At 47.7% G+C, this 12,036-nt stretch overlaps 1 protein-coding gene across 1 annotated transcript in view; it reads right to left on the reverse strand.

The window, feature by feature from the left end:
- LOC307090858 (phospholipid-transporting ATPase ABCA1) overlaps nucleotides 1–12,036 on the reverse strand; it is a gene marked incomplete at its 3' end in the record, with an annotated part of 158,579 nt that overhangs the window by 78,658 nt on the left and 67,885 nt on the right. The window contains 5 exon segments of the mRNA XM_079757653.1: nucleotides 1,456–1,580; nucleotides 10,170–10,309; nucleotides 11,218–11,250; nucleotides 11,373–11,438; nucleotides 11,612–11,660. Coding sequence (XP_079613779.1) covers nucleotides 1,456–1,580; nucleotides 10,170–10,309; nucleotides 11,218–11,250; nucleotides 11,373–11,438; nucleotides 11,612–11,660 — 413 coding nt within the window.

Raw genomic sequence — 12,036 nt, forward strand, 5'->3', positions numbered from 1 at the left:
GGCACATTCCGTCTTTTTCTTCTCAGAGCAAACTTTTGAAAAGGCCCCATCGCTCGGCGGGTACACATCGCTCGGGATTGATGTGTTCCACGGAAATGATGTCTTCCAGGTACACACCTTCGCGGAATAGCAATGAGTCCACCGCCAGTGAACTCAATACGCCTCCACTGTGGGTGGAGAGTGTGTGCGGTTGACAGCCTCTTTGTCACTTCAGGCTCTGAATGGTATTTGGGGTCTCTGCGCGAATATACCAACATAAAATATTTGTCTGTTCTTTCCGACGCGTTTTCTGTTCTTTTCAGGAAACAGAAAGAAAAAAAAAATTCAAAACACAACGATGCAATTTCAGGCTACGAAGGTTTTTCTCGTTTCTTTATCGACCTCGGCGGCACTTCAAACTTCTTTATACGCCGGGCGTTAATACAGACGGATGTTGCTGCTACAGACGTACATTCAGACGCACGCCGGGGCGGTATCTCCAGCCTCCCCGAGGGGGACCTACGGGGCTAGGATGAAGCAGTCATGCAGTGTTAATAAATTACAGCTTGACGTCTTCAAAGTGCACTTCTTCAAAGGGGGACGGAGGCGAACGAGGTAGACAAACCTGGATGGTTGCAGAGCAATCTTGAAATGATGGAGGGAAAATAATAAAGAAATAAAGATGAAGACCCCGCCGCCATTATACTTTAATGGTTCGGTTGGCTAGCCGATAATGCCTATTAGAGGCACGACGGTATGATTCTTTAAGAAGTGCGTGCTGGTGAGAAGGCGACTTTGAGCTTCTCTGCGTGTCTCGTGACAACAAAGGCTTGTGTTCCCTTCCCATCCTGCTTTGAGTCTGAATGCCACAGCTGACTATGAAAACACGCAACATAACGTCTTTGTTTGTGTGGGGTGCCAACTGGGGAGACTGGATCAGGGCACTTGTAGCGTGATGCGCGAGGAAACAGCACGGGAAAGAGTTCATTAAATAGAATTACAGTGGATTACGCCGACTTGAATGAAGACACGTCACAGGGGAGCGTGACCAATGCTCGCCAAATTGAATGTCCGATATCATATTTAATGCGAGAAGAATAAGAACATGAAGGACACAACCTTCAGCAGAGGAAACGAAAAAAGGCTTATGGACTTTATTTTTTGTATTTAATTTCTCTTTGTTCATTCCGGGTATTTTTTATGCGTTTCTTATTCATTCCTCAAAACCGACGCATTCACCAGTACTAGGCGGTGATTTGATTAACCCTGGAGAGACAAAATAAAACCGATAGCAGGTAAAACGTTTGCAACTGCTGTCGTTGCCGCTCGTGGGATTTTACAAGTTCGACGATGGAAGTGCTTCAACCCAGGAGAATCAAAAAAAAAAAGAGAATCAATTTGTGGCGCACGTCCACCACACAACGTTGTAAAGTGCGTCAGACAGGGGCTGTGTCGGGGGAGGGGGGGGGGGGTTACCTGAAGAAGGTGGTCTGCAGTCCGTACATCCAGGGTTGAAGCTCCAGCCTGGGGTACTCCGCGAAGGGGGGGGCGATCAGGGAGAAAATGAGGCACATGCACACAAAGACCACCGGCATAACCACCTGGGGAGATAAAGGGGGTGATGTAAATTACAATTCAAACTTCCATACGGGGAAAATAAAATAGACGGAGCGCGTTTGAAGTGCGGCGGAATTTATTCAGCACTCTTCCAGCATTGACGTCTGTGGAATAAAATTCCAGCGTATGATTCTCATACAAGAGGTTAGAATAATATAGAATACGATTGAAAGTAAATCGGATCATAAAACGAACCAAGGATGAAATATATTTGAATCTAAAATGTGAACTACATTTAAAATGTGGATAAACACATTCTGTTTATCTTGTAAAGATGTTGACTTATTTGCCATGAGACCGATGAATATTGGACTTTCTGGTGAATCGCTGAATGTCTCCGGCCAGGTCTTAAAGGTGGAAGAACTCACACCAGGCTTCTCATTGGCTCTGAGAAGCCTGAATCAGAAGGCCCGGGGGATTCCGTGTAACGTAGTAAAGTCTGAAGCCAGTTTCTCCTCGATTCAGTAAATGTCAGCTGTGTTGCTCATGTGCGAGGATGATTTTAATTTGACAGTCGATTTCTGCCTTTTGGGACGATGTCGTTTTATGTGAATTTTCTCAGCCAGCACTGGAATAAAAACGTCTCACTAGCACGTAGGCTACAAGTTACGTTGTTACTTCTTTAACAACACAGACCCACAATCAAATATATCGCCGACATGACCTGACTAGCATTATAAAATGATTACTAGTTATCATATTATTGGCATGTGTGTGCCTGTATGCGTGTATGCGTGTGCCCATACAACGCACAATCAACGCGTGAAGCAGAACCGGAGGCGTGGCAACACCCGGTGTGGTGTCGACGACACAATTTGTGCGCGCCACGGGCCCTCTTCAGCGATGTGTGTGTGCCGCAAACAGACTGACGCAACCGAGCATACAAACGCACACATTAATATGCACACTGGCAGCGCGTTGTTTGTCTGTTGCGTGTGCATTATGAGTTTGATTAAACACTTCCAAAACGCCTGCTCTCCCCTCCACCCCTCCAGTCCAGACACTCAGCCATAATTAATTTCCCCACTATTTTCTATTCATCTATTTATTTATTTTCCGCCCCGAGGCATGCTCCGCCTCCCGCCACGCACACACATAAACACGCCGAGGGTCCAAACCTCACTGCCCCCCTGCGCTAAACACAAACACACCCAAGTGTGTGCACACACAAACACACACACACCCAAATGTATGCACACACACACACACACCCACACACACCCACAAACGTGCATGCACACACACACACACACACACACACACACACACACACGCACACACACACACATTTATCCGCCAAAACGGCCTCTTACTTGTCAGAGCAGACAAAGAGGGCCAATAAAAAAGGTCAGGTGTTGGAATGCGCACCAAAATATCACTAGCTGGTTGGAGAGGGCCCATGTGTGTGTCTGTGTGCGCGTGCGTGCGTGCGTGCGTGCGTGCGTGCGTGCGTGTGTGTGTGTGCCGGGGGGCTGGTTTGTCTAGACTCTAGATAATTGCGGGTGTCGCAATTTCCAAGGGGAGAAGGCATATTTGCAGACCACCAAAATTGTCAAATTCTACATTTGCCGCAAAGAGGCAGCGGGAATGAAAACAAGTTTGGCAGAAGGATAAAGACGCAGTGATGAGACACAGGAGCCTAAACACACACGCTGACGCACACAGACAGCCTCTCATTCTGCCTCATCTCTCTCCATCTTTCCCTGTCCTTCTCTTCCCCCTCCACTCTCTCTCACTCTAATTTCCTTTACGCCTCACTCTGTCAATAGTCACCGCTCTCTTTTTCTCTCGCTCATTTTTCCATCTCTCCATGTTCCCCTCTCTCTCCCTCTTCCCCTCTCTCTTCCCCTCTCTCTCCATCTTCCCCTCTCCATCGTTGCCTCTGCCCTCTCTCTCCCTCTTTCCCTCTCTTTCCCTCTTCCCCTCTCTCTCCCCCTCTTCCCCTCTCTCCCTCTTCCCCTCTCTCTCTTCCCCTCTCTCCCTCTTCCCCTCTCTCTCCCTCTTCCCCTCTCTCCATCATTGCCTCTGCTCTATCTCTCCCTCTTCCCCTCTCTCCCTCTCTCTCTCCCTCTTCCCCTCTCTCTCCCTCTTCCCCTCTCCATCGTTGCCTCTGCTCTCTCCCTCTTCCCCTCTCTCCCTCTTCCCCTCTCTCTCTCTCTCTCTCCCCCCCTCTCTCTCCCTCTTCCCTTCTCTCTCTCCCGCTTCCCCTCTCTCTCGATCTCCCCCTCTCCACTCACTCTCCCTCGTTCACTCAGGGTTGATTCCAGGATTTTTTAAATGAGGCGGCACAGGGGGGCGGGGAGGGGGGGGATACCAAGAACAAGTCAGGGGGGGCCCATGGGAAATCAGACAATTTCTAGCAAATAAATACAGCTTTGCAAATTGGCTCAGAAAACATGGGGCTGCTTTTCCAGACACTCTGTGTGCCCCGTGGCCTGATGCAGGTGGAAATACATGAAGGGTGGCACTGCGCGGGAACATGAAAATCTGTTGTATTGACTAACTGTTTTGCATGGATAGGACAACACAATCTTTTCTTGTACTAAACAAAAAACATCACATAGGCATTCATTGCTCAGCTAACGTTCTTTTCAAGACCAACAATGCAGAGTGTGTGTGTGTGTGTGTGTGCGCGTGTGTTTGCGTTTGTGCGTGCGTGCATGCGCATGCGTCTTCTCTACACCCCATGATCTGTGCTTAACTCTGTCTGTCCATGTGGGTTAACTGCAGAGTCCGACAGAGACGGCCACACTATGCCTCAGAAACGTTGTGCTCTGCTGTCTTTGTGCTGGCGACTCAATCCTGGAGGAAACCCGTCGATGTCCGGGTGCTATCGTCCATCATCCGCAGAGCAGTCCCTGGTCACTCCGTCGCTCATCAGCCCTGGTTGTTCCTAGATGATTTCTGATAAATTCAGGGTGGAAAAAGCCAAAGGCAGCGCGCTTACTGAAAATTGCAACAGCAATTTTGCACAACCAGAGGAGTTCATGGAACACCTCTTTGAAAGGCTCCAGAAACATAGTGAACTCTGACAGGCCGGCCAGCCTTCGTGCTCCTTCTTTTCTTCTACTCCATGAAACCTTTCGGCTCGGTGCTGCTCCTGCCTCAGATCATCTAAGTTCTGTCTCGTCGATCGCTGGGAACAAAACAAAGAGTTGACTCTTCTACAAAGCTGTTGCTGCTGGGATCGAGTGATTGAATTCTGGCTTGGATGAGTGTTGCCGAAAATCCCCAATCATGGAGTCAAGGATTTGGTAGAATATGTTCTTTGTAAAAACCTATCGTTGTCATCTCAGTCCTCTCCTCCACCAGTCGACCGCGGATGCTATTACAGAGCCTCCTCTTTCAAAGCTGATCGATGCTCTCTCCAGTGCTCATAGAAATACTACTCCTCTCTGTAATTCTGACATGTGTCCTGGAGTGCTCCGGTAAACTGTGCGGCTCTCACCGGGTTGAGTGACGGTGATTGAAGCGCGTCAGACAGAAGCACCGGTGTCACCCGGCACTTTGCACAGTGGTGAAAGCTCAGTCAATTTGGGGGCCGAGTCTGTCCCCAGTGCCTCTGTGGACCTGTCCCCAGCTCCTCCCATCAGCGGTATCTCCAAGGACACAGGTGCGTCTGTCCGTCATATCACGGCAGGCAAAGTGCCCCAAAGCGCGGCCGTCTTTTGCGGCTAAGCCTCTGAAGCTCTCCGGGGTGACCTCGGCACGATTCTCGCTGAACTTCGAGCCATTAGTGGTGAATGGACAACCTCGACATGAAGAGAGCTTCTGAAGCTCAGAGGGGGAACGTAACGCCTCGGGTACGGACTTGACAGTATCGACAGGCGCCGAGTTGAAGGCGATGTGCGTTGCAGCACACATCGAATGCGTGTTTTTCTTGAATGCCTTCATGCGTGAAGAAACAACCGTACATTTTTTCCTGCTCATTACGAACACTCCCTGTCATATCTCTGGTCTACAAGATTGCTTTTGTACACCAGAAACCAATCATATCCATCCACACGATTCATGATATTCCCTTTTAGGCCCGAGGCGTCTAAATGATCAGCTTCCCTAATTATTTTTTTAACAATATCGCAGGATCTGTGAAATGTGTTGATTTTCTTTCATGCAAACACTGAATGCCTTGCTTTCCGCCAAACACTCAAGGATTTATCTGAGTGCAGGATGACTTGTGTATGGAGCCTTTCCTTGGGACATTTCACACATCACTCTCAGGTCATGTTCAGCTCTTTGTACCAATAATGTCAGAGAGTTATCCCGCTATTGACAGATATCCTTCTGACTCACGTTGGCCTCCTTTGGGGGTACTTTGAGGGTAGCCGTGAGAAGGGGAACATCTGCCACGGTTTTTGACATAGTTCTCTATATATATCTGTGATATATATTCCCTTGCAGTCTCTCTCCATTGATTTAATCAGAGATGTGTTTCCCAGAGCCTCTTGCTTGCGTTGAGACCTTGCCAGCATGGCATTTACATGGCGCTCTGATTCGTGATGCATCACAAAGCCACTCGCCTTATATAGTGCCTTTTCAAGTTTGCAAAACCAGAGTGAGGCGAAGGCCGATTGAGGAGCGGAGGGGAGTGAATAAAGTCTGTATGTAAAATAACGGGCCGAGTACGAAGCTTGTCCTTGCGGTTTTCTAGGAAACATCTTCAAGGGAAATACCTTCAATGAAGAATCGACAATTATAAATCCACTAGTCTCTGTTTCTTCATAATCAACAGCGTTCTAAGTGAAATGGTCGATAACACTGGACGATTGCATTTGTCAGGAGATCTACTGATCCATGAGGAGTAGCAAATTCTGATCGGGATGAAACAGGATGATGCTCTCTTTCCCCGTCTCCCTCTGAACCTGAACCCACTGCTTTCAAGTCACCTCTGAGGCCGTGCCTCTTCTCCCTCAGAGGTTTGGTGGGAGCTTTCATGACTGTGTACATCTAGAACATGAATCGGCAGTATGGTCAGTAGGTTTAAATTGGGAAGTGCTATCTGGTGAACTTGCTGTAAACAGGCAGTAAACGCATGATAGGCTCATGTTCTGAAAGTCACCTGTTGCTGCAGATAGATGTCTGCTGGTGTAGCCCTCACTTGCCCTCTAAGGCCGGTTCTCACCTGTGCTGGCAGGTCCATGGCTGCCTGCCTGATGACTCTGAACCTGCACTGCATTTGTGTCTCTGACATGGTTTTTTCGTAAAGACTAAATCTGTCCCCTTTTTTCCGAAAAATTCTCCCTTAAAAAAACACCCAACAGCAAATCTGATCCAATAGCAATGGGCATCGTCGGAATGACATGACTCAAGCCCAATGGCGTTAAGGGGGGGGGGGGGGGGTGCCATCACATGCCACCCCTTCAGACAAGCCCCGGCTCTCCCTCTCTCTCTCTCCTTCTTTACCCTCTCTCTCCCCAGGCAGTAATTGCAGGTGACAGCTGGAAATTTCTCCTTTTGTGTGAGTGGCAAACACCCAAAACACGAAGGGGAAAAGTAATTATGTCCACAAAGCCAAAGTACTCTCGTGAACAATGCTTGAGTTTATCACGTCCTCGACTTTGGCAGCTTTAATAATAAACCATAAATAGGAACAGTGTATAAAAGAGTAAAAGAGTGTTATTCAGGCTGACATCAAGTGAATTCGATTTAGTTGGGAGGTGGAATAGATCATTTTATCCATACACATATTAGACGACCCAATTCGAGGCTGTGTAATTAAAATTAAATGTATCACTGCCCATGTTGCTCTTGCTTTAGCCAGACCCATGGAACCCACTGTTCTTGTAAACCCACGGTTGCAATAGTGATATAGTATGTTTACAAATTAAGAAATATACCAGCAAAACATTTTAACAGTGCTGGATTACGATTGTGTGGCCGTCGCTTTAGGGGAGAACTCAAAGCCCAAAACCACAAAAAGAAAAGCCAGATAATTGTTGTAAATTTCGGTGTGCATCTATTGCTGAAGCCAGCATGTTTATGTTCAAAAAAGGGGTGTCCAATGAATCGCTGTCAGACGGGTGTGGGACCTCGCGTCGAAGCCTGGATACATCCTCCAAATCTGGGCTCCCTGCCCCCAGAACAGACCACCTTGCCCGGGTTAACGATGACGAGCAGGCAGGGTCCTCCTCCAACAAGGCTCCGCCGCGCCAGCTCTACCGAGATCATGGCCACGCCAAAACGCCGCAAAGCCAAAGTGCATTCCGGGTTTACGAGGCGGCTGGCCCTTCAGAAAATGTAAACATGTGCGTGTCCGCTTACTGAATTACTGATTTCTCGCCGTACCTACATTGTTCGTACGGCGTGTGAAATGTGATGTGCTAAGATTCTGAGGACGACCACCTGGGTTGACAAGTTAGGGGAACAAACCCCATATCTGATAGTTATGGTCGACCCTAAAGCCTTTTCAAGGCAGACTCTCAGAGTGAAGCCCAAAGTAAGCACTGCAGTTTACCCTCGGTATAGTGGCAACAATTGTCAAACAGTACCTTGCACATCACCCATAGACATTTTACAACGACGTCAAACGGTTTTAGTCTGTAGAATTCCTTCAACGCATCTGAAATCACACTGGGTGTGGCGTCGTTTCAAACACAGTGTCTGAATGCCAAAAACGGTGGATCTTAACGGGGGGTCCGCCTTCGACAAGAAGCCCCCTTTTCTCCATCTGCCCGGGTCAGCTTGTATGCGGGGGGGGGATGCTGGCAGGTAAACCGAGACGCAACTGTGTGTCCTCGCCCCCCCCCCTCCCACCCCGCCTCACAAATACACCCATCTTTGTCATGACGTCCCCGCCTTGAGTTCCCTGCTGGAGATCCTTTGTGTGTGTCCTTAGTGGTCGAGTGGCTCAGTCAGCGCCTCGGGCCATTATGCCGGCCCACAATGAGCAGTTGACACCTGTAGGGGACGGCCTTGTGTCAGGGCTAAGGGGTGCTGAGGGGCACAAAGGAGGGAGGTACGCCTGCACAGCGGCAGACACACGCACACACACAGAGATGTGCATGCACATATATATAAACGCATATGTACACACACATGCATGAATGCAATAGCCAACACGTGAACACGTAGATGCGCACACCGATTTGCAAACAAACACACACACACACACACACACACACACACACGTGAATGCAATACCCAGCACACAAATGAAAACCTAGATGCAAACGCACGCACGCACGCACGCACGCACGCACGCACGCACGCACGCACGCACGCACGCACGCACGCACGCACGCACGCACGCACGCACGCACGCACGCACGCACACACGCACACACACACACACACACACACACACACACACACAGGAAAGGTCAGCCCCTTTCAAAACTTTTCTAATATGATCAGAGCAATGCTCGGTCGTCTGTCAATACTGACTGCTTCAAATTATGTTTACCTACGCACGTGAAACACAGATGTGTGAGTGTCAATTAACAACCAATTAAACCTGATGTGCTGCCACAAAAATCACGGGAATAAATGAAATAAATTGGCGAGGTACCTTGGAAAACGCGCGTTGGGATATTGATTTGGACTTTAAATTAATTCTGGTGATTGGTTTGGACCGTTCTAATTAAAATGTTTATGAGCAACAAAATAATTTGGACGTACACTTAATAGGCTAATAGCAACCTGCCACCGTTGTAATTGTTATGTGATCACTTTCAATACAAAGCTAATGAAAATGCATCATTAGCATACACGGAAAAATGCTCTGCTTCACTTCAACTGGCAATTACGCACACCAAATGAACTCAGAATGCTTTCATGCTGTGCAAACACACAAGCAAGGGTCAAAGAGTCAAAACCATGCTATTGTTTCTGTTTATCTGTTAAATGTTAATAAAGTTTTGTAGTTGTATAACATGATCTCTGAATGTGTATTACTGCACTGTGGTTGTACATTCATTCATGTGAAAAATGACAATTCTACACATAAACAATTAATGTCATTCAAAAAGTAAAAATTATGCCCCAAATTTAAAGAAGAACTACACCAACACAACTCCAACGTGTCAAAACAGCACCGTTATCCTTCAGATTTATCCAACATTATGGCGGGAATTTGACTCCCAAACACTGCCCATAATTGTAGCGACATACTCATGCTCAACATGCTAATATGTCCGTAGCTCTCCTACTTCTCACGTGACACGCTGAAACCAACACGCGGCCCTCTTGAACACAAACCTAATCCATCCTTGCCTTCTGTCCCCATCCAACCCATAATCCTAGCGACATGCTAATGCTCAACATGCTAATACACCCGTAGCGCCGCAACTCCCCACCGTGACACGCTAGGCGCTTATAACGAACCTAATCCATCATCACCCCCCCGTTCCCATCTAACCCATAAGTGTGGCGACACGCAACCGCTCAACATGCTAACACGCCCGTAGCTACCCACCATGACATGTTGAAACCGTCACGCAGCGCGCTAAGACACAAACCTAATCCATCCTCCGTCCCCCCGCCCCCCCTCCCCTTTGGCGTTGGGCTGGGCGTCGCCTCGCATGGCGTGGCCCCGTGATCCCTCACGGTGACAGGGCCCTGTCAGAGGCCATTACCTGAGCAATGAGTCCCTTGCGGCTACGGCGCGCGTGGTGGAAGCGCTTGAGGAACAGCGCCAGGAACTGCCTTCGGATGAGCTCTGACCCGCGGACCACCGCCGACCCCTTCCCGTCCGGAACGCCGGCCACCTTTGGATCTGGGATGAGACGGGAAGGGGGAGGGAGGGTTGAAGTGGGGGGGAGGGGGTTGTGTCGTTTTTCATGCACACATGGGTTGAAACCATTAGAGGGACGTGGCCAATGGGGTGCTGCGATCGCTGAGCAGGTGCGGTGGTTTCTCTTCCCCGTTCACGTGTCATGCGTTACCTTCGCTTGCTCTGGAGCCGGGGAAGGTGGCCGTTTATTCATGTTTGTCATATTTGTGGGAATTATCTTTACATGCCGACAGCGATCCATGAATCAAATGCTCTGAAAAAAGAAGGGAATCCGGTAACCGTGGCTGTCGCTGAGCCCGTCTAATCGTTTCGCCTGGCCCGGATGAAAATGATTGGATGGCTTACCTGTCTGTCTCTCTGTCTGCCTACCCGTGTGCCCGCTGCTTTCATTGAGCATGACCTCAGTCTTCGAAAATGCTAGGTAGATCTGATGCTAAAGCTAGCAAGCTAGTTATTCATGGATTGCTTTCAGGATGAAAAGATATTTTCTACAAAATATGACAAAGTAGTACTGAGGGAGGTTTTAGTCCCTTACACAACAATAATTATCGGAAAATAGGGTCCAGGCTTAAAGAAGTTTTTTTTTTACGGGATATTCTTGAACACTTGAAAGTTTGATTCGTAAGATCGTGTTGAATTAAATGTATTTATTCTGTCTTTCAATGTCCTTCCTTTGAGGTACGTTAGGTAAATGTTTTTTTTTTGCACTTCTTAAACAATCCTTGTCAAAGGGAAATCAATTCAACCTACAAAAGCTTAATAAAAAGACAAAATAGACACTGGAATATTAAAATGAACCAGAAACTAACTTCTGAAGACTGTCCTTCGCAGCAACTATAAAACAAGTTAAAGAACAAACATTCAACACAAAACCTTAAAGAAATACATACCTTCAACTTTATTAGTGGTGTGTTCCTTCAAATCTGCAAGAGCAAAAATAGATAAACGTTGATTAACAAACAAAGCTGTCAAAGTTCAGTTTAAACAAGGACACTGTGCATGTAAGTTAATCATTTGTATACAAATATGGTCATTCTATACTTGCCAGAGGCCTTTTCAGAATATTTTGGGATGGCGCCGTTTCCGTTTGAATTGTTCTGTTCATCTTTTTCTGTGTGAGGACAGAAACTCATTATCCAAATAATTACTATTTTTATGAATACAACACAATTCATTCAGTTTGGGAAAATTGTATCCAATTGCTTTTCAACAAGGTGCAACTCTTTTCAGATTATTTTTTCAGGACAAGGGCGAGAGAAAAACCCATAGAGTATAGTGTTCTACCTTTTGTTTCCACATCTACTCCAGTGTCCTCGGCCACTTTCAGGAAAATCTGCCAGAATGAACACATCACATTTCCTCAAGCAAACTATTTGATTCGTTTTTCGACATTTTATATCTGTCGACGTTCAGGCCTGCCTCGCTGCTAACGAAAACGACACCTCCACCACATTTAGCAGGCTCCGATCCTAAGTACAGATGGGCCTGTCAACACGGCCTGGTTCTCAGAGCTCCAAGACTCCTAACTGGATTACGACAGGAGACATCACAGATGGATGAGGTAATCCTCCTCACAGGGGAACTCAGGTGTATCACCGCTACCCTTTTTTAATAGAGCCGGCAGGCCGCAAAGGGGGCCGGCGTAGGAAGACGTGCACAGGTAGGCATGCACACACACACACACACACACACACACACACAAGCGCAGA

The sequence above is a fragment of the Pollachius pollachius genome (assembly GCF_949987615.1).
Source record: "Pollachius pollachius genome assembly, chromosome: 20".
Lineage (NCBI taxonomy): Eukaryota > Metazoa > Chordata > Actinopteri > Gadiformes > Gadidae > Pollachius > Pollachius pollachius.